Genomic DNA, 26454 nt, shown 5'->3' on the forward strand with positions numbered 1-26454 from the left:
CGCGTCCGGGCGGCCACAAGCGGCCGCAGCGGGCGGGTGCTCCGCAGCCCGGCGAGAGTTAACGCCGGCACCGCCTCTCCATTGGCGGCCCCGCGGCGGCTGCGGAGCTCCGCTCGCCCCGCGCGTCCGCCGGCCCCGCGCTCCGAGGCTCCATGCGGCGGCCGCCGGCATGCCCGGCACGCCCAGCCTGCTGCCGCCGCTGCTCGCCCTGCTGTGCCTCGGGGTCGCCGACCCCAACCCCGACCCCGACCGCGACCCCGACGAGCCGTGGTGCCCCTACAAGGTGGGCGGCGATGGCGCGGCGGCGGCGGGGGCGCGGCTCTGCTTCCGCCCGCCGGCCCGCGGCTTCCAGTGCGCGGCGCGGGGGTGCCGCGCCCACCGCTCCGCGGGCGGTGCGCTGGTGGCCAACGTGCTGCGGAACGGCAGCGTGCTGCTGCAGTGGGGGCTGCGGCACTGGGGGCCGCCGCGCCCCGCCGCCGCCCTGCGCGGCTTCACGCTCAACTGCTCGTGGGACGGCACCTACACGCGCTTCCCCTGCGACAGCGTGGAGCTGGGCGCCGCATGTCGCGACTACCTGCTGGCCGAGGCGCACGGCAGCGTGCGCTACCGCCTGTGCCTGCAGCCGCGCTACGCCCCGCCGCGCCCCGCGCCGCCCGCGCAGTGCGTGGAGTTCCGCGTGGAGCCCGCGGCCATGCGCGACATCGTCGTGGCCATGACGGCCGTGGGGGGATCCATCTGCGTCATGCTCGTCTTCATCTGCCTGCTCGTGGCCTACATCACCGAGAACCTCATGAGCCCCGCGCTCGCCCGCGGAGGAGCCGCCGCTGCCGCCGGCCCGCGCCGCGCGTAGTGCGGGAAGGGATGCTGCTGATGCTGCTGCTGATGCTGCGCCGCGGAGCGCGGGGCTGGCGCCGGACAGCTCCCGCAGCCGTCATTCCAGAGCTTTCCGGCGAGGGAAGAGGTTTTCCAGACTGTTCCGGCAGCGTTGGGTTTGCCATGCCCAAATTTCCAGGATGTGGGTTTCCATGGGAGCTCGGAGCTCTTCTTCGTCCTGGGGTGGCTTCTCAGCCAGAGCCATTCGCAGTGACTGAACTCGTGGCATCTCAGCGGATCAAAAAGCAATGGCAAAGGTCCACAAGCGCCAGAAATAGTCTGTTTTTAAGGGCAAGTGCAGATCTTGCCGAGGGCCTGTTGGAAAAGACTCTCCAGAACACTCTTATTTTAAACCTAAAACCTCTTGGTCTTAGACCCGTGCTTGATTTTATTCCTGTGGGGTAAAGTTGTTTAAAGTTCAGGAGAACTGACTGGTGGAACCACAACCCCCATAGCTAAGTGCGTGTTTGATCCAAAGCTCACTTAAACCAAGTGTTTTAGGTGGGTTTTGTATCATGCCTTATGCTGGTCACAAATTTTGGGGCCTACACTGGCCACTGTCCGAAAAACAACGGGGGTTTTCTGGTCAGCTCCAGTGACCACCAACATCCAACACCTGCTTTTCTCCCATTCGAACTGTGTCATAGTTTCACAAAGAGTGAAGGTAAAGGGATAAATTGAGTAAGAAAACTCCGTTTCATTGAGCAACTAGGAACCAACCCTTAATTATAAGTAAGGTATAAGTGAGCACCCCCGTTGCCCTCTGAAACCCCCTCCTTTAGCAACGCTGTGTGCAGCTGCACTAAGGTAGAAGCTTCTTGACCACAGAACTCACTGATGTTGTAGCCGAGTGTTTTGAGCGTAGGAACACTCCTCGTTAACTCCTCACTTGATGCTGTAGTAAAGTAAGGTTTTAGCCATACTCCAGTACTGATTCTATTGTGCCTTAGTGCTGAGAATTTGTCCCATTTCTATTGGTGTATCTGTTCCTGTAGTCCTCATAGGCAAGTGTATCTCCCTCGTGTTCTTGTCTCTGGAATTAGTGGTTGTTGGTTTGTCTGTTTGTTTTCTTTAAAAAAAAAAAACAAACAAACTTGGGCTGATCATTACTTGAAATTTAATATATACACAAAGTAGTTACCTTCAGAGAGGTATTTAGTGAGGTAGTTTTTAGTACGTGTTGTTTGTATGTAGCTGACTGCTGTAACACAAAAAATTAATTTATTACCACTTAGAAACTGTGCACTTAAAGCAAAAAAAAAGTAGGGGAGCAGCTCTGCTGTAAAGGGGTTGTTGCTGTTAAAACACGTCAGGTTCACGTGTGGTCTGTTTGTGTAAATGTTTAGCACTGGTGAACGACCTGTTTGCTTTTCCTTGTGAAAGTAGTTTGTGAAGTTTAAAGTTGGTGGTAGAGGGTAAGTATAGGAAGTGTATGGAATCCTTAATAACACAGAGTATTTGTACTGAACATAATCCCTTCGATAACTTGGGAGTGGCTGAGGAACTGAAGGTCTGCATTTCATCAGGCAGAAACACCTTTTTATTTGTTTGTTGTTCCTGCTGTGTTTCCATTCTCACATGCAGCTGACTCCGTTTAAGTGTTCTGTGTTTATTACCTTGCCTAGGTACTTGATTTAAGCAACTTGCCAATGCCATCATTTTTGGTTTTTTATCCCTAAGGAGATGGACTGTTGGAAGAAAAGGCAGTTTTTAAGAACACAAAGACAAATTTTGGGTTTAAGTCAGCCTTTGCTGTAGCCAGTTCAGCACAGGAGCGTTGCAGTGCCACTGATTTGGGACATCTCTGTCAGCTTTTGTCAGCCAATGTCACTGTTCTGTTCTTCATCTTGTCATGAATTGCCAGATGTGGAAACCAGCTGTATAAACAATGAGCCTTGTACCACCTTGGCATTGAACTTAATAAATTAAGAGAATAATGAAAAGAAATGAAAACTTCCTGTGTATTTAAAGGTTCAAGATCTTGCTTGACTCAAAGTGAGTCTGCCCAAACTGGTCATAACCACATTCTCTTGTCTACTTTAAAATTATGACAGCATTAATGGGAAAATGAGAGATATATTCTTTGAATACTCGATTTTATTTACTAGAGGTTTAGACTAGAGGTAACTGGGTAGTTCAGGTGGTAACACTGATGTAAGTCTGAGGAAATGGAAATTTAATTTACAGTTTTGAGTGTGACTGTCTTCAGTAAGACACCTCTGCAGGTAATAATGGATACAGTGACCTGCTAAAACAGCACCTAGGAGATGCTAAAGAGATGTTTTTGTAGTCATTTCACATTTTTATTCATCAGTCTCTGGGGATTGCATTGCAACAGCATCCTGGGCAGAGGGTAAAACCAGAATATAAATCCTGATATAAGAAAATCTGTAATTTTCTAAAGGATTATTTTCATTTATTTCCCTTTCTATGCATTATAAATGGGATGTGGGAAACAATATCTCAGTTTCTCATTCATTTTCAGCGGATTAAGCTTTAATTGAACACATCTTGGTGTGTGGGAAAGAAAATCCGAGCATTCCCTGTTTGATTTTGTGTGACATGAAGCAAAACATCTGCTGACCCATTGATGACTGGGATTTTTCCTTCTATCACAACTAGAGAAATTTCCTCCACCGTGAATGTAGACATTTCTTCTGATAATAAAAGGGAAAATTACATGTGCACAGGCTTGGTACTAATTCAGCTCCCACAAGCCTTAGTGAGACTGCACAGTTCAAGCTTTCTCCATTCTTTGCAGCAATTCCCAAAACATGCAGAGTAGCTTGTGGAGTGATAATCCATCCTGGCCTGTCCAGGCAGCAATAAAGAAATGGCAGAATGTTGATTTGTAACTGCCAAGAAGCTGCTTTGGGAAAAAGTGGAAATAGCTCCAAAGGCAACTACACATTCTCCATGTTACTACACAAGTACCTGCTATTAAAAATCCATGTGGTGCCTTCTTAGGTGTTTTATTATCCTGCATTTATCCAGTTATTTCCATTATAAATATCAGGCCACATCCAGGAGTTAAAATGAACAAGCTGCTTTTTCCTTGCCCTGTGCTGAATGTGAGGAAAACAACTGCTAAAATGTGAGCAGCTCAAAGCTCAGCTTGACCCCAGCTTTGAATCTTCTGGAGGAAACAGTCTGTGCCTCAGGCAAAGAATCTCTCTTAATTGCATTATGATATTTTTTTGTGGGACATAAATGGAAAGGCTGCCTGGCTTTATTTGGAGGTGCAGGCAAAAGCTGGTATTTTGCTTCCATGGAGACCTGAAGTTCAGTTTTATGAGGCTGCAAAATGCTGCTGTATTTCACCAGCACATTCCAAAAGAAAGGTGGGCTGGAAGGAGGAAAAAGTGGCAGGTAACAGTGTCACATTCCTGGTAAAAGCTTTGGAATTACAGCAGTGATGCTTGGATGGGGGGGTTTGGCAGTTTTAAGCCTGAGTGAAACCACCCTGAGACTGGTGGTGTTTCATCACAGGTCTGGTCACTGCATTTCTGGTAATTCCCTAACCAGGTGATCTGCAGGGAGCCTTTGCAAGAATAAGAATTAAGAAGATGATGGGCAGGGTTAGGAACGGCTCAGAGGAGACCCAAGGAAAGGTTTTTGTGGGAAGGGGCAAGGGAGCGCTGAGGGGACACGTTTAGGTGGGAAATGCTGGGTGACAAAGGGGCTGCTTGAGGAAAGAGGAAAGATTTCTTAGTGCAAGTTGAGGGGATAGTGAGAAGAGCTTTTCTTTTTACGGAAAATACAAGAGAAAGGCAGAGGTTTTACGTGGAGGGAGAAGAGGAGGATGGCAGGTTGTGGGAGCAAGTGCTGAATATCAGGAAAAGGCTCTGCTGGAAGTGCTATGGTGATAATGGGGAAAAAATTCACAGAGTGGAAAAAAATATCAATGGGAGGGCAGAAAATATTTTTAGGAAGCACTGAGGAGAGAGTCCTGCCTTGCTAGTGAGGTTCAGCTTTGCTGGGGAATAGATTTGTTCCTTTGATGTCCTGTAATTCTCTTGCTCTGCTACCTCCTCCTGCCATTGAAATGGGCAAGTAAACCAAAGTGGAAAAGCATTATGAGATGGAAAAGGGAAAAGATGATTAAAACCTCAGAGAAAAACGGGACTGAGCTGGTTTGAGCAAGGAACACCGTGATAATTTCGATAATGCGAGAAAACAGTTCTGAAACCAGCGCATTTCACCACTTGGTGGGTACATAACCAACTCCTAGTTTTGGCCATTCTCATTTGTGCAGTTTTCAGTAAAAGCGTGAGCGTTTACTCCTGAAATGCAGAATCCCGTGATTAATCCTAACAGCAGCCATCTGTCCGCGTTTTGTTCGCTGCGGATCCCCCTGGGCACAGACAGGGCGCTGGGCTTATCCAGGTGTCAAGCCCAATTCTCTTCCTGGGGATGACTCAATCCTGCATCCAAGCGCTTCCCCTCGGGATCCTCGCGTGTCCCAGCCCCGCTGCAGCATTCGGCTGCCATCTAGTGCCAAAGGGAGGGAAAATTGTCCTAAAAACCTGCTTTTCTGACAAGCGGTGCTTTTAAATTCCACAGCCCGAGGAGCCCGCAAGATTCAGGGATTCGCGTTTTGCGTTGGGAGCGCTTGAGACCTCACCGCCCTTTATGTGAAGAAATCTTCCTAATTTTCAACCCGAACCTCCCCTGGTGCAACTGAGGTCGTATCCTCTCGTCCTTTCCCTTGTTCTCTGGGAGAAATCCCGATCCCCCCTGGCTGCCCTCTCCTGTCAGGGAGTTGTGCAGAACCACAAGGTCCCCTCTGATCCCTTTTTTCCCCCAGGCTGAGCCCCTTTCCCAGCTCCCTCAGCCACTCCTGGGGCTCCAGACCCTTCCCCAGCTCCGCTCCCTGCCCTGGAACGAGAAGCTTTAGAATGATGGAATATCCTGAGCTGGAAGGGACCCACAAGGATCATCCAGTTCAAGCCCTGGCCCTGCACAGACACCGCAGCGATCCCACCCTGGGCATCCCTGACAGCTCCTGCAGCTCCGGCAGCCCCGGGGCCGTGCCCATTCCCTGGGTTGAGTGTCCCAGCCCCCTCTGGGGGAAGAACCTTTCCCTGATATCCAACCTAAACCTCCCCTGACACAGCCCCAGCCGTTCCCTGGGTCCTGTCCCTGGTCACCACAGAGATCAGCGCCTGCCCCTCCTCTTCCCCTCACGAAGATGTACATTGCAATGAGGACTCCCCTCAGCCTCCTCCAGGCTGAACATGCCCTCACATTCATCATAAAGCTTCCCCTCCACACCTTTCACTACCCTCCTCTCAGCACCAACACCTTAATATCTATTTTTTCATAATATTTGTGCCCCAAAACTCGGGGTGAGGCGGCACAACCCTCTCCCTCCAGGCTCCGCCTAACGCTTCCCAGGGCTCGCCGGCGACTCACACGCCCCTCGCCCAGCACCCTCCGCTCCCTTCTCCCGGCACTCCCCTCACGGCGGCCGCGGCCGCTCCGCTCCCCCGCGCCGTGCCGCGGTTGGCCGCGGCGGGGCCCTGCTGACACGTCCCGTCCCCCGCCCGCCGCGCTGCGCCGCCATTTTGTGCGAGCGGCGGCCGGGAGGCGCGGGCAGCCGCAGCCGTGCCCGCCATGCCGTCCGCGCCGCTCCGCGTGGCCGTGGTGTGCTCCAGCAACCAGAACCGCAGCATGGAGGCGCACAACATCCTCAGGTAACCGCTGCTGCCCGGTTCCCCCACCGTGCTGGCGGCGCTCCGCTGTCAGGGAGGTGCGGATGGGGCCGTGCTTCGGGGCCCGCGCCCGGCCCGGCAGGCCCGCGGTTGCGGGGCAGCACCCCGCCTTCACCCTGCTTGTAGCCGCTTTTCATCCCGCTTTCACCGCGTTTGTACCCCTTTTTCACCTCCCTGGTACCCCTTTTTCGCCCCGTTTTCAGCTCACCTCCTCCGCGCCCCGCTTCAGGCCGCGGTCGGGGGTCCCGGCCCTCCCTGACGGACCTGCGGCCCCGGGGCTGAAAACGCGGCCTGGGGACTTGGGCAGAGCAGGGTCCGTGTCTCGGCGTGTGGAAACTCAAACGTTCCCTTTTTTCCTTTCCCCCCCCCCCTTTTTTTTTTTTCTTTCTTGAATGCATCTGAAAGGGGCCCACAGGGAAGCCGGAGAGGGAGTCTTCGTCAGGAGCTGGAGGGATAGGACAAGGGGTAATGGGCACAGAGTGAAAGAGGGGAAATTTAGGTGAGGTGTTAGGAAGAAATTTTTTTAGTGTTGTAAAAAGGGTGGTGAGACGCTAGCACAGGGAGATTGTGGCTACCCCATCCCTGGAAGTGTCCAAGGCCGGGTCGGACGGGGCTTGGAGCAACCTGGGGTAGTGGAAGGTGTCCCTGCCCCTAGGTTGGGTTTTAAGGTCCCTCCCAACCCCTTAACATTCTGTGAAGGTTAAGCCACTCCATGCCCTGAAAAGGGAGCCCTTTCCTCTTCCAGGAGAACCAGAACATTCAGTTCAGAATGCTAAATGTCTTTGAGATTATGAGTGTTAATCTGTTTAGCTCTCAGCTTGGCTGAAAAGGTGAGATGGGAGACTGGGACAGACTGACAGGCAGGAGAGACCTGATCTGCCTGAAATCATCTCCCTGAATTTTCCCTTTGCACTGCAGGAACGTGATTAGGGTGGTCGGGTTTATTTTATTAAAGTTATGCAAAGAAACACTCACATTAGAAATACATACTGATGGCATAGTAAGCAAAACAACTCTGTGTAAGCTGTGTGCTACCTGTAAATAAAAATAAAAGCTTTGGGAGGAATAAATAATAGAAACATTTGGTCTGGCAGCCATCTTACTGTGACAGCATTTCATGCACTTCACGCTCACACTTGGCATCGGATGTTACCTGATGAAAACATGACATTGTTTTTCCTCTAATAATGCTGGAGCTGAGTTTTAATTGAAACCTGAGTTTTAAGGACAAAGTTAAATTTACTTGTAATGTCTGGTCTTTTCCTTCCCCAGCGTTTTTGAAGAAATAAATCACTTCCGGTGTGACTGATGTTCACCAAATGTGGCAGGGGTGGTTTTTTTAAAGTCCCTTCTCCCTTAAGATTTTAACTTAAAAGTAACAAAACCGTATTTAGAAAACGTTTAATTTTATTAACATCTTTTGTAGTTACAGTAGCCGTAGCATAAATGGCAAAACAGATAAATTGCTGATGCTGCTCTAAAGAAATAACTGCCCATATGCCAGTAAACGTCAGGAAAATGTGTGTTGGCTCAAAGCCAGCCTGTCTCACCCATTCAGGGCAGTGTCTTGCTCTGTGTTGCACTGCAGCTGGAAAGAACACATGATTAAAAGAGGAAGAAGAGTTAGGAAGAAACAGAGGAATTACGAAACTTTAAGGTATTTTGTAAGTGGATGACGAGGCTTTAAAAGACACAAATTCTGTGTGCTGTTGGAAGGCAAAGTCTGGGGTCCAGCACTCAGTGTGTTGCTTGTGTATTTTGTAATTAACCAAGTTTTAAACACTTTGTTCTAATTTTCCAGCAGAAGTCAGACTGAAGGTCTGTCTGAAGTTTGTTGATAGTTATTCTATCTAGAGCCATCACCACAGGGGTATGTTGAGCCATGGAAGCAAAGGGGGACAGGAAGGGCAGTGCAGAAAGACACAACCCCTCTTTAAAAGCCGTCAGACTGGATGTGTGTAACCCTTCCCTAGGTCAGATCTTACTCATCCTGCAGTGTTTGCTTTCACAGATGTGAGTGCAGGCTCTGCTGGGGTGGGGTGAGGTGAGAAGCAGAACAGGCCTGGGTGCTGTGTAAGCCCTGCACAGCAATAACAAAAACATCCCCGTGTTACCAACACAAACCCACAACGTAGCCTCACGCCAGCTGCTGTGACAGAAAATTAACTCTACCCCAGCCAAAACCAGCACATTCTGTAGGTGATTTTATCTTTCATTTTACGTTTTGCCACAGAGCATGCACACTTAGGCCATGGTTCTCCCTCAAACAGAAGAGGAAGGCAGAAGGGTAAATCTCTCACAGCCAGACTTTTTTTATGCAGCAGTTTCCACATTTCTGTTTGCTTGGTAATACCCTGATGGCTTTGGAAGGAAGTTACTGAGTTCAAGTTCTCTGTGTCACTGCTGGTCATGAGAGCTCATAAAATGCTGGTACACACTTCAGCCACCTAGTCCTTGTTTTAGAAAGCTAACTTTTAGGAAATTAGGAGTATGAACATGAGATCTTAGTGGCAGCAGAGGAATTCAAATGTTGCAACCCCTATAGCAAAAACTTAAATTTCATGTTGATGTTAAGACTTCTAGTTCAGCACTGACAGTGTTAGAGGACTTAACTTGCACCCATGCTGTTTCCATAAGTTGTTAGTCACAGCTTCTCTCCTGACATCATCTGTCAGTACCAAAATGCAGTGAGATATTGACATTTGTATTGCCTAACTTAAGAAATCCTAAATTAATAAACCCCCAAGAAGGAGATGTTTTCACATTTTTATATTAAAGCACACTTTCATTTGACAGTTTAATAGTGATAATGCAAATTACAGCAAGTTGTTAGTATTCAAAATGAGTTAACAGTGCTTTTGTCCTGCTGTTCAACAGTGTGGGCTTGTTTTGGGGAGTGGTTTGGTTTTTTTAATATTGATTGGGTGGCATAAGATATTCTCTAAGTAGCCTACAAGGCTTGCTGGTTATTTTACTGCTACCTCTTGTGGAAAGGGATGTGGTAAAATTAGTAATTGGTCCCCTGAAAATCTTCACCACTCTGAGCTGCAGTGGCACTGCAGGATTTACTGCATTTGTTTTATTATTTAGTAAAATTTCTTACAGCCATTGTAAAGAGAGGCTGTGCTGTTATGAACGTACAATAAGCTGAAAACAATTTAATAAGAACATCTGAGATGCCTGAATAACAGTGAAATAAAAGAAAGGTGTGGACAAAAGTTCATGTCTCAAGCTGCACAGATTAATATTATTTCTCCTGCCAGTGCCTGAAACGGAGTGGTCCCAGTCTGGTGGGTCAGTTCAGTCCCAGGGTGGTCTCTGCCTTCAGAATTGGTGTTTGCAGTGAGCTCTGAGATCCTTTGGAGGGAAATGCTCAGGGGCACTTGAGTGGTGCTTGTGAGCTCACTGTAATGAGCTTTGGACTGAGGTGAGCACACCTGCTGAAAATGAGATCTGTGCAGTGACTCACTTTGTCCTTAATATGCTGGCAGTTTATCTACAGCAGCATGAATAGTATTGAACAACTTCCTGAAATACGATCATTACTGTTAAAGTTTAAGCTCCACATTTTCAGAAATCAGTGCTAGGATAGTCTGTTAGTCTGTCTTACTTTACTCTTTATGACAAAGCTCATTGTTTTCCATCTTCTGGGTAGGTTTACTGGGCCAAAACCAAATACTGTATATTCATTTTCTTGTAGGAATTGTTCATTGTGAAAAATGTGCCACATTACCACAGACACCTGATGATTCCAGATGTGTCCAGCTGTTTAATAAAAGGCTCCTGAATAATGGCTCTGTGCAAGCATTTTTCCCTCTCCTGTGCCCCAGTTGTTGCAAGAACGGTGTTGAAATGTTTTTAGGATATTTCATAGCAGTAGTATTTCATTGTACCTGAAGCATAAGTAGTGTAAAAACTGACACTACCACTCACCAAGGTACAAAGCACAAAATTCCATGTGAGGAACTCATATTCCAGCTATTCAAGGAAGTAATTTTGAATGGGTCGTGGGCCTTGGAGGCACAAATTTTTGATGTGTTGAATGTCAGAGATTTCAGATTGGCTTTATACGAGATCATGCAAACTTCAGGGACATCTACAGCAACTGGAGGTGTGGAGGTTTTAATGTATGTGATCCAAGCAGACCTGTTTCAAAGAATAACATTAATGGAAAAAAAAAAAAGTTAGGAGGAAACCATAGAAGAAAAGATGAAATTGAAACATGAATTTTTTAGCACTGCAATTTCTTCTGTACATATTATGCCTTTCTTCAAGTCCAGTAGAAGCAGCAGAATCAAGACTTGGGTCTGCAAGTATTGCAGGGAAAATAAATGAACAGTGACTCATAACTGCACCAGTTACATGTGATGGAGGACTGGGAGGGGCAAAGATTTGCACTTTTTTCCACTTGTATCCGTTTTCAGTCTTTAGTCCTGCAGAAAGAAGCAAGAAACCATCATGTATCTTGTCTGTTTACAGAAATAGGAACCTATAAATAGTTGCTGGAGGAAAAAGTGTGGGGAAGCAAGAAAAGAGAAGGGGGGGGCTGTGTTCCAGTAGGAGGAACTGAAGGAAATAGGTGTTGATAGTTTCAGAGCAGCGTTTGAGTTTGGGGCAGAAGGTGATCACAGTCTCTGCCCAGAAGCATTTGGGATCACTTTGAAGATACCCTTTGAAGGCAAACAGACACATTGAGTCCGTGTCTTCTGCTGAATTTTCTTGTCTTGTATGTGCAGACCAGGGAGTCAGAGGCTGACTCTTGCACTGGGTCCCAAATCTGCTCACTCTCCTCAGAGGAAAGCACTACAAATTCGGGGTTATTACTGGGGATGTGGGGACACAGGCATTGGGTTGTTCACTCCATTCAGTCTTTGCTAAAACCATTGATGCTGAAAGTGTGAGTCCTTAAAAAAAAATGGATTAAGTTGTGGTCTCGCTGTTTCAAGGTAGATTGTCATTACAGACCCAAATGTTTCAGCCTTCTGGATGATAGCAACAGTATTTTACCATGTAACTTTGTCCGTTAGATCACTAGAAAATCTCTTTTTTTGTCCCATTATTCAGTATATTGCCATGTTTTGTAATATTACTGAAGGATGTATTGAGGTTCAAGTACAAATATTTCAGTTCATCAGCAAGAACATTTTGGCATCACTCCTAAAGACAAGCAGGGTCCTGCCTCCTTTTTTTTTTTTTCAATTATAACTATTAACCAAGTAGTTGTTCATAAGAATGGAATGAAGTAATCCCTGGTTTAGCCAAGAGTTTTAGAGAGCAGCCAGCAGAACATCTGCCCCACTTGTGTAAAGGTAATTGCACTGTATGGTTTTCAGTGCCAGGCACACAAATGTTTATCCTGGGCTTATTAAATTAGGCTGTTTGGGCAACAAAGTGAGAAGAATAATGCAGTTGAGCCAACGATCTTAGCAGGACACTTAAATATTGACCAGTCAGTACAGTTATTTATTTGTATTAAGAGAAAAACATCTCTGCCTCCACTGTGTTGTCCATGAGTGAGTACACAACACACGCTTGTTGCAAATCCAGGATGTTGGAAAGCACAAAAGGAAAGCACAGAAGACATTTCCAAACAGCTGTGTACCATAATTGTAAGCAAATTCCTATCAAATAGAGGTGTTTCTTTAGGAATGGTGTGTGAGTTTGGATTGTAACTGCAAGGAAAACACGCGTTGGGTACTCTTGGCAATTTGGTTGCCTAACTGTTTGGCTGTGATTTGGTTGCTGGCTAAGAGGTGTTTTTAAAATTCACTCTGTGTTCTTCAGCACTTTAATTTTTAAAGTCTATCCAACCTCATGGCTTTCTTTCCTCCCTTCCCTTGTGTCTTTCAGCAAACGAGGATTCAGCGTCCGATCCTTTGGCACAGGGACTCACGTGAAACTGCCAGGACCAGCCCCGGACAAGCCAAATGTTTATGACTTCAAAACAACATATGATCAGATGTACAATGATCTGCTTAGGAAAGACAAAGAACTGTATCCCTGTGGCATGGCCTCTTTAAAAAATCCAGTGTGGTTCATCCTTGAAAGGTGTAATTCATTATTTGGCATTAAGAATCTAGAGTTGCTTGGCTGGCGAACTTTAAAATGATTTTAAGTTTATAGGAGGTTTTTTAACAATGGGCCTCTAATGCTCCCTTGTAAATTGTTACCCAGTTCCAATGCACACATTCCAAATGCTCTTTTGTAGTGTGTTACCATGTTTAGCTCTTGAATGAACACATCAATACCCTCACAGATTGTCCATTGCCTCCCCTGCACTGTGGATCCTTCTCAGTGCTAAGACTGTCCTGGTTATGGATTTGGGAAGAGCGACCACCTCGACATTAATGTTGTATTTAGCTCAGACAAACTGCCAGGTAAGGCTTACAGAATACTTTCTCTGGGAGAGAGGATACCTTTCATTAAAGAGCTCACCCTTCTCACTGAGGATTTGTGATACGTGATTTGCTCTGTGCACCGAGAAAAAATAACCCTGTAGTTTGTTATAAACAATGGACAGAGGAGAGCCCAGTAACATTTAATCCTGGAGAGCAAAGGTGATCGGGGCTAGGCACACGACTGAAAATGTCCAAACTGCATTATTTTAAAATTCCTATATTTAAAGTTGATTTTTTTTTTTAAGAAAACCCACAAACAAGAATTGGGGAACTCATTCTAGATGTTTTTTCAACAAGTATCCTTTTTTAAAAAAAGTTCAAAATGTAGGATGTAGTCTTAAAAGGATCACATGAGATGTGCTGGTTTATTTGATTTTTTTTTTTTTATCCCTCTGCCTATAGAGAAAAGGAAAATCTTGCAAACTCATCTTAATGAGGTATGCCATATCCATATCCTGATTAAAAGAACTGCTTAAAAGAAAATTCCTTGAGCTGAGAATTAATTTTAACAAGCACGAACGACTTGAGATTTCCTTTTTGAATTCTTCATTGCTGCTGTGCTGAGTATGGCAGTAGTTAGTGACAAAAACCAACAGAAAGCCAACTTGTTCCCCCCCACTCAGCATGTTTTGGAGTCACCATTGTGGTTCTGCTCCATGCTTTGCTGTGTTCCCCAAATAAATTTGCAGTGTTACAGTTAAACCTTTTCTCAAGATACAGGAGGTTTAAACAACAGCCACTGCAAGGGAAATAGGGCAACAGCAAATGACTCTGACTTTGCTTTTTTGATTCTCAGATAATTTAAGGTTTGCAGACTGAAGACTGTCAGCGCAGAAAGCAACTCCATTTCCAGAAGTGGGTTTTGAGGGTAAAGACTTTAACCAAAAGCAGACCTGCTCTCATCAGCGAGTTGTGGAATAGTTTTTTTGTGACCCAGGGTCCCAGGGGCTCTCAGTTTTGTTGGGTGAGCATAACCTCAGAGAGGGGATGGGAATTACCTGTGGGGTGGGAGGGGCTGCTCTCCTCATGGGCTTGGAGTGTGGTTGGGATGGGGGAACAGAAGGAGGGGTGGTTCCATATGATTCAGCTGCTTATTCTGTTTCCCAGCCTTGCTTTCATCATCTGTAGCCTTTCCATGTGGTCTGAAATTTTGAGTCTTGCTGACAACACGCTGCTTGTTCCCATATTCCAGTGAGGAGACACCTGAAGTTTGAGTGCTCTCCTTCCAGGCGCTGTGGACACCAGATACTCAGTGACATTGTGGCTGTGAGGGAACATCCTCTGCCCAAATAAATGACCCCCAGGTTCAGAAAGCAGTGGCCTCAAACAGAAATGAGCTGCTGCACTATTGGACCTCACTCAGAGCAAGGTTCAAAGTGTGTTAGAGAGAAGAGATGCACTGAACCTCTCCTGTTCACTTGTGAAGAGGGGGGACAACTATTAAAAACCCACTCTGCAGAGACTAAAAGCACCTTCATTGCAGTTAATTAGTGAAATACAGAGTGCAGCCTCTCATACCTTGAAGGCATATGTTGAATTTCAGAAGCACAGGAATAGGGGATTAATGGAGCCAGGAATACAGATTCAGTTGAGTAGGTGGTTACAGTAGATCTAAAATGGAAGTACTTCAAAGCCTTTTAAGATGTGGCAGTTAAAACTTAGAGTTAAAATAAGTATCAGCATCTCCCATTGCATTTTTAGAATGTAGCATTTAAATTCCCTGAGCCCCAATCGAGGACTGCCCCAAAACCATTTAACACTGTTCTGAACGTGGCTTTTGGTTGCTTTTTAAAACATTCCTCTATTATTTCTGGGACAACAGTAGAGAATTGTTTGAGGAGGACTCGTTTGAGGGGGACGCAGCCATGGTCTGTAGTACCAATACATACACCACCTTGTATTTGCATGTGTAACCCACCTTTCCAGCATTAGCATTACTTGTCCTTACGATTACTTGCCCCTTACAACTCTGTGAAGGGGTTTGAGGACTTAATTCTAATTCTATGGTGGTGACTTCAGAGGTGAAACAAAAACAGAGCAAAACTGCTGGTGAGCCTTGCCTTCAAGTGAAGGCAAAAGCTAGTCAAGGGTGAAACTTGCTAAACAATTTGAATTTAAGCCCAGTTTAAATCTTCATCAGCAGTTGCTGTTATGCCCAGGGATAGGAGCTGTTCAAATGGAAATTTAACCAAAATTGTGCAGGAATTGCTCCTGGGTTCTTTATCAGTGTGAGTAACTTCATGGCTGATTGTTTCTTTCCTTTCCTCAACGCTGATGTGTCTGTGACCCTCACATTAAAGATATCTAACGATTTTCACAGATGGGGGGTATTTTTAATTAGGATTTCTAGGCAGCCTGCACCCACCCTGCAAGCTTGGGCTCCTGCTCTGTTCCTGACATTTTTTACTTCCTCTTTTAATTTGACCTCCCTAACTTTAGATAAGATTGCAATTTTAGCTCCTTAGCTACATCAGGTTATAAAATTATGGGGAGGGTGGAAAACGTGTCCTCAAGAACTTCCTAAAGCTGCTTCAGTTAGAAGGAAAATTCCAGAAATGAAGAAGAACTTGGTGCATCTCCCTTGAAGACACTTGATTCTTTTCTGTCAAAAAAAAAAGGTAGTGATAATCTTGGTGATGGGATCTAGTTTTAACTCTGTGAACTCCATATTGAAGTTGGATGCCCATGTTGATATTTCCATGTAGCTCAGTCTTGAGGAGTAACTGACTTAAATTCTACTTCAGGTAAGCTCTTCATGCATGTATTTATCTTAACATTTTCATCTGGGTTTTCTTCATGGATTTTGAACTGATAAGCACTTGTCAGCTTCTGTCCTGAGCTGTCACTCCAAGTGTTCAGCAGGAGAGCTGTGTCTCTGGAAGCCACTTTGGAATGTTTTGTTTAGATATGTTGAGGGATTTTACTTTTTTTGTTGGGTTTGGGTATTTTCTTCTCCTTTTTTTTTGAAGCCTAACCTTGCAAGAGCTAAAAATAGTTGAAGTCATGGCCTGTGTGTCAGTGGCAAATCTTCCAAAAGCAGTGCAGTACAAGTCTCATTTTCTTTCTTACCATGTCTTTCAAAGCACTTCAGTGCTCCTAGAAATAGAGAGAAGGGATGAGGATGGAAAGAAGTGTTTAAACTGGATTTGAAGACTTCTAAGAGGCACATTTCTGCAAATCAACACACTTCCAGCCACAGGCTGAATTCCAATCCCTTTTTCTCCATGAAGGATTGCAAGACCAAAACGCTTCACAAAATCTCAGGCCTTTCAAAGGCAGCAATTTTTCAGTACTTCTTCATCTGCCTTCTGATCACACTGCCTTTAATCTTGGCTTCATTCACATTAAAAAGGAAATACATCAAATTGTTAAAAATATATAAGCTAGATATATATTATTTAAATATTATTTCCCGTGTGTTTGAGCCTTGGGACGTGGTAGAAACTACAGACCCCAATCTAATAGCAAATGCTTTTCAACAACATAAAACATCCTCTGCCATCCTGTCTCTTCTGGGTAGTCTGAAAGGTTTATTTCCCTTACCCAAGGTGAGTCCTAAACAGATGCTCTGAGGAATTCTGACTGAAGGATCCAGTCTGAGGCTGATGACTTGTATAAAATCCATTCAGAGCTGGAGTGATTCCATTCTTTGGCAGTTTCACCCCAGTTTGAAGCAGGGGAGCGAAGTGACAGTCGATGCTTCTTGCCTTGAAGTTGCCTCCTATTAACACAAAACTTCTGTGCCAACATTAGGGATGCTTATGCTTTTTTTTCTTTATTCCAAACCAATTCCCATTTTCATGGTAGCAACTGTAATTCCTTAAGCTGGCATTAACTGCAAGCCGGGAATGTTTCCTGCAGACCTCATCCAGCATGGTGCTTTCTCTGCAGGCTCCTGGTGCAAAGTGGCCCTGCTGGCTCTGTGATTGTGTTCTCAGGTTTCCTAAATGTGCTAAATGAAATGTTCTAATTGATTTAGGGTTTGCAGTGCTTGTGGTTTGCTCTGTTTGAGGTACCTTCTCTGGCTATAACTGGAAATTCTGAGTTTCACAGCACAGACCGGTGGCAGCAGCGGAAGCCAGTTTGGAAATGGCTGTTGCAGCCCCTGTTTCCCTGGGAAAGGGGTGATTCATCCTTTCCCACAGACCTCTCTCACAGCACTTCCCCCCCTCCCAGTCCTACATTTGCTGCTCATCTTTGGAATCTGGCACTGCTACCCAAACCTGCATCCCAAAGAAATCATCCCAAAGTCACTTGTGACCCTCCCGAGCCCTCTCGCTCGCCTGCTGGTCCTTGGAATGACTGCAGAAGTGACATCTCTGTGTCCCTTACTGCCAGGTGATCAAACCCTGTAGATTCCAGCAATCCAAACCAAACTCCTCTTGAAGTTCACGCTTGGATGAAGTGCAGAGACAGCTGTTTGATGGCACAGTCAGACATGCCACATCCTCAAGTCATCTTGTCCTTGGTACCCTTGTCGTTCTGGTAGTCCCTTCAGTACATCTGTGACATCCCTTCTCTGCCTCTTTGGCACTGGACTTTGCCATTACTCCCTTTCTTTTCCCCTCTGACGGCTTCAATCTGTCCATTTTCACCCCAAATACAATTTCAGCTGCTCAGCACTAGCAAATTCTTGTCTGGCACTTGAGCTCAAGGTGTTGGCTTGCCTTCACTGATATGTGGGGTACAGACCCCTCAGCTCTGGGGCTCAGCCAGGCTTCAGGAAGTGAGCAGGGCTGGCATGTGGTTATTTCTGTTTGGTTATTTCTGTTATTTCAGTTGGATTTATCTGTGCGGCTCCTGGCTTACAAATGCTGGGTGCTTGCCCTTCACTAGGAAAAACAAGTTCAGTTTCTTTGCAGGTCATTCATGCACAGGCACGAATGTTGCAGAAATGTCACGGAGCCCAGCTTAGCATCTTCGTGATAATTTGGATGGCATATTTTAGAATCATAGAATGGTTTGGGTTGGAAGGGACCTTAGAGCTCATCCTGTGCCACCCCCTGCCATGGTAGGGACACCTTCCACTGTCCTGGGGTGCTCCAAGCCCTGTCCAACCTGGCCTGGAGCACTTCCAGGGCAGCCACAGCTTCTCTGGGCAACCTGTGCCAGGGCCTCCCCACCCTCAGAGGGAGAATTTTTTCCTAATACCCCATCTTACCCTGCTCTGTTTCCATTTGAATCCAACAGAACGCTTCAGTGTTAAGATTTTATTAATTTAGAGAACAACAAAAGACTTGTGAGCAGTCTCTGGTTTGTACTAAACTGCACGGCTTCAATTCCAGAGGAAAGGCATTGTGTTCTCTGGCTGTGGAGTGAAGGCAGTTATTGCAGCCATAACCACAGTGCTTGGAAAGTAGAATTTGTGCTGCCTGTGCCCATTTCCAGTCTTTCATTCCCTCAAAAAAGGAGCTGATTGTGAAGGTGGAAGAAGGTTGGGCAGCCTCACCCCCCACACACACACTTCATTTAAGGAGATGTCCAGCTCCTAGCCCAACTGCCAGGCAGGCTTTAACACAATGTGTTCTGCTTATAATGCAGATACTAACAAATGAATTAAGGTGATATGGAAAAGAGACCTGCAAATGCCATTCATGCTTGGGTGAGAAGCACTCTGCTCCGCTCCTGGTTTTCCCAAAGAAGAAATGCAGTGTCTGAGGATGGTGTCACCTGCACCAAAGGGAACAATCAGCAGATTGATTTGAAGATGTAGAAGCTTTGGGTGCCAGCCATTACTTTAAAAGATTTTTTTTGCCCCCCTAAAAATGATGTATACATTTTAGCAAATATCATTTGCCCAGTTATGTTTAATAAATTGGCCTGTATATTTTCATAGAATGGCCTGGGTTGGAAGGGGCCTTAAATCTCATCTCATTCCACCCTTCTCCATGGGCAGGAACACCTTGCATAGACCAGGTTGCTCAGAGCTCCACCCAGCCTGGCTTTGGACACTTTGGGCAGGGGGATAGGCATGGGAATTTTAGTTGTGTATATAATTAATTTCTATACCCCAACACTTGCAGCTCAAATCACTTGTGAGCTTCAGCTTCACATGGGAGTTAAAATGAAACTTATTGAATGCTTGGATCAGTAAGATCATTATTTTATTATACAGCACAGAGACTTAACTGTCTTGGCCATCTCTAGGTTGGTGCTCAGGGCTTTTGGGTTTTTTGGGTCCTGTCAGTGACAAATAATGATAAAGTTTGGAGGGGTGAGGGATGTTTGGAGGGATGGTTACCCAGATGTCTGGAGCACAGAGCAATCAACTGGATGGTAAAAGGCGTTTCTGGTGTCTGTGACAGGAGTTTTAAATTTGGGTAGCAAAAGCAGTGAAAGCTTTAGGGGTTTAGCTAAACACATCCTTTTTGTTGTTTAAATAAATCTTCACACTAGTATGGGATATTCTTAGCTAAAAGGAGAGAATGCAGAGTCAGTAATAGAAATTCTCCATGAGAATGAGCAACAATGCTGTGCCTGTTGGAAAAATTCGACTTTTGTGCTGCAACATCTCCTTTTTATATTGAGCCTTTGCACTGCTGAGTCGTCATGCCTAAATTCCATCACTCTGTGGATCTGTTTAGCACAGTTACTCCAATAAAGGTGAAATCTGAATTGGACTCAGTTTAAAAATGAGATGGATTTCCTCTGCCAAGAGTTTGCAGTAGGTGAAGAGAAATGTAGGCTTGTTCTGGTGTCCTCCTGAGCATGGAAGGGCTACAAAGGTGTGACAGCACAGAAAACCAGGGGAAATTTTGTCCTGAAAAGAGAGCAGGGATGCACAGGACAGGGAGCATGGAGTTGAAATGTGTTGGAAGGAAATCAGAGCCTGACTTAAGTGATTCAACACCTGCCAGCGTGGTGGAAACCATTAGTAAGTTGCAGTATCTGCATTCACCTGAGCTCCCAAGGAGCAAGAAGCTGGGTTTATTATGCACTGGAAGCAGTTTTGCAGAGCTCATCCCCTGCCTGCTCAAAGGATGAGGTGGTGCTGGCTTTTTCCAGGTGAAAAAGATTCCAGGCAACCAAATTGGAAAGCGCCATGAATCTGAACTGCTTCTCTCAGTCTCCTTTTATAGGCAGATGGACCCTTGGAAAAAAAAAAAAATAGCTGTAAGCTGGCAGCAGAGAGCTGGGCTGTGAAGCAGAAATCTTGTGTGGGTTTGGGAATCTGCGTAATTCTGTCTCCAGGCTCAGTCAGGAAAGCGAGGGGACAGATGCCAGCAACATTTTATCCTAGAACGGGAAAAAAGAGAACCCAAAAAAGTGTGTGGGATGTTGTGGATTCTTTTTCCCCCCTCTTGAACTGCAGGATGTAGAAATGAGGAGTACAGAGCCCAGGAAGGGCTCCCTTTCCAACTGAGCAAAGCAACGCAGGCAGATGTTGGCATATATTGGAAATGGCAGATATTTTGGAAATGATATTTTGAAAATGCAGTCATTTTCCTGCTCTGCAGATAACCAGAGGTCTGAGGTGGCTGCATCCAAGTGGGTTTTTTTTTCCAAGTGTGACTAACCCCACGAGAGTTCACAGGGGTGCTGGGGTGAACCAGTGGGTGCTGGTGTGCAAGAGCTGCTGGTGAGAGCTTTGGGCTGTAAAGGACAATTCTTTAATAATACAAGCAGAAACCTTCTGGGAAAGAAGAGTGGTAAAAAAGGCTTGGGACTGATGTGGAGAAAAGAAAGGCAGCAGAAGTCATTTGGCTAATTGACAACATTTAACTGTGCTAAACAGCCTATCACTCAGTTCGTGGTGCACAATTGAAATTACAACAAGTTGAAGTGCAGTGGTGCAGACACACAGAAGAACTGAATCTATTTTCAATGTGAAGTAGACTCCTGTAGGTAGAAAGCTGGGTTTAATTTTTAATGTAACTTAAACACTGGAGGGATTTAAAAGCTTTGGAGGCTGTTTGCTTGAACAGGAGTACCTTGAGCACACAGGTGCACATCTGGGCAGTAGAATTGGAGCTCCTGCAAGAAGGTAGGCAGGAAGTTGTAGGTCTTTTATTACAAAAATAGTAGTGTTTCCTGAAAAGAAATACATGTCTGTCAGCTTTTCAGCAAGGAAATAAGCCCAGATGACCTCTTACAGACTGCTACAAATAATGGAAATTGTTTTATTCTCAGAATTCTGTGATCTCAAGAAATTACAGGCTGTTATCCCTGTTATTATATTGTAAAATGGCTTAAAATACAGCTGTGTTAAAGTCAGGAGGAGATGCATCCACTCCCAGGCTTTCTCAGTCCAAACCTTTCCTGGTATTCCTAATTCACCCCTAAAACTTTGCCTTCAGAGGGAGTTTGGTTTTACTCAAACCTGCAGATTGATGTGACAGTCAAGCCTGGAGTGCTCCTGATGAAACTGCACGTCCCAGGAGGGTGGGAAAACAGTGGGATTAGAGAATCCTGCCGGCAAAGGGGCTCCAGGATGTAAAATCAGAGCCTCAAGGTTACAGCACCAGCATAAATTTAGCTCCCAAGCAGCATCACAGATTCCTTTCACACAGTGATGAGGCTCTGACAGGCATAAAGTCAGTGTTTTTCTTCATTCCCATTTATGCATCTCAGGATATTTTTATGGGATGTGCTTCTGAGGTTTCTTTGACTTCCTTTGGAGGTTCAGTTGCATAAACCCACGTTCCAGGGAGGACTTTGTGCAGGTGGCACCTGAAACACCACAGGATTGCCTTTGAAGAGCGAGGCCCCTGGAGTGAGGGCCAGTGGCTGAAGGGAATGTAGGACATCCTGCTCACAGAAACAGCACAGGCTGGGGGTTCTGAGCGTTTATGGATATAAAAATAGTTGCCCAAGAAAAGTTGTCCTTCTGAGGGCCTTTTAAAGCTGTGGTGCCAGTGACAGGTCTCTGAACAGCAGCTGCATGATGGGGATCACACTGTCACCTTAGGAATCTCTTTAGTGGTCACTGATCTTTAGATTTGCAAACAGAAAATATTTTATTTTAAAGGTGCAGTTATTATTTAACTTGTGCTGGTCATTTGCTCAAAACCATGACTTTCCTTCAAGTAAAGATACTTAACTCAAGCGTCTTCAGATACACACAGAATGGAATTTTACACATGTTGGACAGAAATAAGAGAATCAAGCCACGACCAGAAAGATTCCAGAACTGCAAAGATGTTTTTGATTTGATCCTAACGTGTGAAGAAAGAGTCTATGATCAAGTAGTAGAAGGTAAGGAGCTTGAACTGGTAAACCAAGTTAACTTTGAGTGGTTTTTTTTCCCTCCTCCCTGAAGTCCTTCACAAATCTGGAAACATCTCTGTCTCCTCCAACTACTGAACACCAGTGAGGACAAGAGCTTGCAGTTATTGATGTAGATTTATGCACCAGAGAAGTGATGGCTGAGCACTTGTCCCCTAAAGGTGCTGGCAGCCACACAGAGTGTGTGTGCACAGCAAGGGCTGGATAAGGAAATTTATAGAAACTCCGTGTTTGGTTTGGAAACGCTCACGGATCTCAAAAACTTAAATTGGGATGAGCTGATGGAAAAACAAGTCTGAGCTGTCTTCCTTGTGCAGCTCCCCTCCCTTCCCTGCAGAAGGCTTCCTGTGACCTCCCAAGCAGTTTATCCCCCTTAAATACCTCCTGTACGGGTGGAGAAACTTCACTTAACCCTGCAAATGTGCTCCAGCTCTGCCCTTAAATGAGTCAGAGATGTGCCAGAAGGATCTCAGCTGGGGATCCACACGAACACAGCACAGGGGATGCATGTGAACTCCCTCAGAGCCCTGGGGTTTCAGCAGGAACTCCATTAATCCCTGAGCTCAGAGCCTTGTGTCTCTGGAATTGCTGGGTACGGGTTTGTGTGAGGTTTAAGGAGTTTCCTCCACGCTGAAGCACCAGCCACGTGAATTGGTATCATCCACAGAACTTAAAGGTTGTCCCTTGGCCTCTTCAGTGGTCATGTCACAACAGCAGGATACTTCTGGGCTTTGCCAGGGTTCTGAATGTTCAACTGAAGGGTTTGAAATGTGTTGGTGAGTTCTGAGAGCAACTGCTCTGGTCCTTGAGGGGATCTTCAGCAAGTGGAAAGCAGCTCTCACTCTGGTTTTTAGATGGGAGGGAGGGACGTGAAGAGCAGCCCTTGCTGATTTTCCAGCTCTCTACCTTCACAATGCCCTTCACAGCTGGCCCAAATGGCTCTGGATGTGAAAAATGATATTTTTAAACAGGTTTGCCAAAATGAAGGTGCAGAGTGGAGGTAAGAGAGATCAACTTTTGGCTTAGAAACTGGATGAAGAAGGAAGAATATGTTAGAGAGGCACCACACTAACACATGGGTGCACTTGTAGGAAAAATGTTTTGTTTTTTTCCCCCTCCACCCTTGTTAGTAAGTGAAAAACATTCAATTAAAGTAGAATTTGCTAATGTGACTATCAGTGCTTAGCTTGCAGGAGTTCATCCTGCAGTGGAACATTCAGAGTGTTGAATGTACAGTGCTTTTAAAAATAAAATGAGCAATTAAAACCCTCCAGGTGAGGAAGCCCAAAATCCTTCTTGACTTTTGAGGCTCTTGATCTTTAAAATTGTCAGAGTAAGAGGAGCAGTAACTTCTCTTGAGCAGGACAAGTAAACTGCCATGACCCTTTCATTTTGTTTCCAAAATCCACCTCTTGTTTTTTTGAAATAAAAGGGATTATGGTTTAAGACAATATTAAACAAATTCTAAAAAACACTTTAGAAAAGATGAATGTGACAACCCCTGTGTATTTTTAAAAATTGTATTACTACTCTGTGTACAATATGATACCATTCCACCCAAAGTTTTGCTGTTGTGTTTTGTTTTAAATAGATTTAAATTCCAGAGAGCAGGAGACGTGTCAGCCAGTCCATGTGATCAACGTGGACATTCAGGATAACCACGAGGAGGCAACGCTGGGTGCTTTCCTCATCTGTGAGCTCTGCCAGTGTGTAAGTAAAGAGGAATCAGGAATCCTGGGGGTGCCTTGGACCCAGCTGGCTGCTCAGGGGCTGGGCTTTGTTTGCTGCTCCACAAAGCTCCTGCATATTACAGTTGTTCTGGTAAAATCCATGTCAAGATGCAAATTCCCACATTCTCCTGCTTATTTTCGGAGCTGTTGGGCAAGTGGGTGAGTTTAACTGAGCTTGTGGTTTCCAGAGTGAACTCCTTTCAAACCAGTTGTAATTAGGTGGGATTTAAAAGTGAGAGTTGCATTCTGAATCCCAATATCCTTAAAAATATCCTGCATTTTATTGTACCACACTAAACTAAAAACTACAGCTAAAATGAGCTGCACTCAGTGTGATGAGAGCAGAGGAGGAACCTGTGTCCTTTTACACTCCAAGGCTGAGGAGTTCACCATCCCAGGCTGGTTTTGACTCCAGCCTGTGTGATCTATTCTGGTCTTAAATCCTTTCCAGCTCCAAGAAACCTAAAGAGGGTTCAAGGAGTTGAAATTTGAGCCATCTGTTCCGTGTGCCTGGAGCTATTCTGGAGCCTGCGTTTGTTATCTGGGGAGGAGGGATGGTGCCTACTCAACAAAGTCCTCCTGAAGTGCCACTTGGGTGGGCTGGGATCTGCAGATAAACATAAAGCAGAATATCTGTGCCTTTGGGAATGCTGGGAATCTCAACAAAAGCACCATTGGGTACAGGCTGCTGAGTGAGATTTCCCAGTAAACCAAAAAACTGGGATTATTACAGTGTTCTAAACACCATGTCCTTGGAGCCTGGTTGCTCAGTCTTTTTTCTCTTCTAGATACAGCACACAGAAGACATGGAAAATGAAATAGATGAGCTGTTACAGGAATTTGAAGAGAAAAGTGGAAGGACTTTTCTTCATACTGTCTGCTTTTATTAAAGCACATCTGTCTCTTAGGCCTTAATACAGATGAGGGAAGCATGTGTTTAAAGTTCTGATTATACTGTATTTTCCTGGAAAATGAATATTGATCTTTTGTTTGTTTGTTTGTTTGTTTAAAAACTCCTTTTCAGTGTCCTTTATTTTTTTTTTTTTTCAGGTATTCTGTCACAGGTAGGCAGAGATACTGCTTGGGCTTGTACATATAAAAAATGATTAAAAGTATACACAAAGGCCACCTATTTAAAAATGAAAATCAAGTTTTTCTTTAAATCCTACTTTAATTATTATAAGTAGGTTTTTAATTATAAAGAGAATGTTTCTTGAATATAAGTTTATAATGTATTTTTCCAGCTTATGGATTTATTTTATTTCAGTTGTGCTTTTTTGGGGGGTTTTGTTGGTTTTTTTTTTTTTTTTTAATTTTAATGTGACAGAATGGCTGAACTCTGTGAGGATGTGAATGGAACAATGAAAAAACCGAGTATCTGTATATTATTAGCTATAAAGTTGGAAGCATCCAATAAAAATAAAAAACCTGTAAGTTTGTCTGTTTTCAAAATAGAAGCTGAGGAAGCGTAGCTGTTCTTTTTTGAGGTAAAACGTGGAATTTTTGTGTGAGGTGAAAGACTGTGAGGCTTTAGCTGGAGCAGTCAAGGCCCACTGGATATAGGGAAGATGGGGCAAACTCCACAGTCAACAGAAGTAATTTAAAGTTGGGGTTTTTTAACCAAAGTCGTTTTGAATGGAAGCATTTTCCTCCCTGACAGCAAAAGTAAACAGAGAATGGGGGTGTGCATACAAATAGAGCAAAACCTCAGAGTTCTGTCTGCTCAGACTGATAAAAGTTAAAACAAACCAAATTATTCCACTTTTCACAGTGTGACTGGTAAAGTGCTGTTGCTTTCAGGCAAGAGAAAATCTTAAAAGTTGTTTTTTTAAAGGCACCTGTGGATGATGTGGAGCAAAGGCGGCTCTTTAAAACCGGGCTACATGAGGACAACTTTGTAAACATCGTGTTGGAAGTGTTTGTGCTCCTGGCTTCTCTCATTCTGTCACTGGCCTCTGACAGCTGACAGGAATCACCTCATTTTCCTTAACTTCAGTTGTTTTGCACATGCAGGAATTTGGTGCCAGGACTTTCAGTTCAGGCCAACGTTCCCCCTCTGTGCAGACAACATTGGCAGTGTTGCAGTGAGTCCTGTGGTGATGCTACTTAACCTCTTTGAGGGAACACAAAATATATATTAAAGACCATCATTTCAGGTTCCACAGCTGCAAACTGCAAGTCCATACTGGAAAATGCTTCTTGGCAGCTGCAAATGCTGAGCTCTGAGTCAGGCCCTCAAAGAAACCTTACACCTCTCCACTCCTGGGAGCTGGGGCTGGCTGGGCTTGCCACGGCTTTGTGGTAAAACTCAGCCCTCTGCCAGCTCCCTCCCTGTCCTGGACAGTGTCCAAATGGGTCAGTGCATCCTAACTTGGGTCCTGGGAATGTTTAATAACCCAGAATTACCTGTGCTGGGGTTTTTCTGTCTGTTAAAAACACTTAAAGCAGAAATTCTGTGGAGAATGACGAGATCAGAACAAGCAGGGGATGGGGAGTTGGAGCAGCAGTGGTGAT

General features: G+C 45.1%; 2 protein-coding genes across 2 annotated transcripts; both read left to right on the forward strand.

Annotated features, from left to right (window-relative positions):
* Positions 1-137: 137 nt before the first annotated feature.
* On the forward strand, positions 138-2820 carry FNDC10 (fibronectin type III domain containing 10). The gene is given in 2 exon segments (XM_039564110.1): positions 138-236; positions 239-2820. Coding segments are annotated over 2 exon segments (696 nt in total). The 5' UTR covers positions 138-152; the 3' UTR covers positions 851-2820.
* Positions 2821-6426: 3606 nt separating this feature from the next.
* SSU72 (SSU72 homolog, RNA polymerase II CTD phosphatase) lies at positions 6427-25374 on the forward strand. The gene is made up of 5 exons (XM_039564023.1): positions 6427-6569; positions 12438-12581; positions 22041-22180; positions 23802-23920; positions 24729-25374. Exons 1-5 carry the CDS (start codon positions 6490-6492, stop codon positions 24828-24830), a joined length of 585 nt encoding a protein of 194 aa, XP_039419957.1. The 5' UTR covers positions 6427-6489; the 3' UTR covers positions 24831-25374.
* Positions 25375-26454: the final 1080 nt, after the last annotated feature.

Source organism: Corvus cornix, chromosome 21, assembly GCF_000738735.6.
Source record: "Corvus cornix cornix isolate S_Up_H32 chromosome 21, ASM73873v5, whole genome shotgun sequence".
In the NCBI taxonomy this organism is placed as follows: domain Eukaryota; kingdom Metazoa; phylum Chordata; class Aves; order Passeriformes; family Corvidae; genus Corvus; species Corvus cornix.

Coding starts and splice junctions, on each gene's coding strand:
- SSU72 (XM_039564023.1), top strand. CDS start 6,490: ATGCCGTCCGCGCCGCTCCGCGTGGCCGTGGTGTGCTCCAGCAACCAG. Junction 22,181..23,801: donor CTATGATCAAGTAGTAGAAG/GTAAGGAGCTTG, acceptor TGTTTTAAATAG/ATTTAAATTCCAGAGAGCAG. Junction 23,921..24,728: donor TCTGTGAGCTCTGCCAGTGT/GTAAGTAAAGAG, acceptor TTTCTCTTCTAG/ATACAGCACACAGAAGACAT.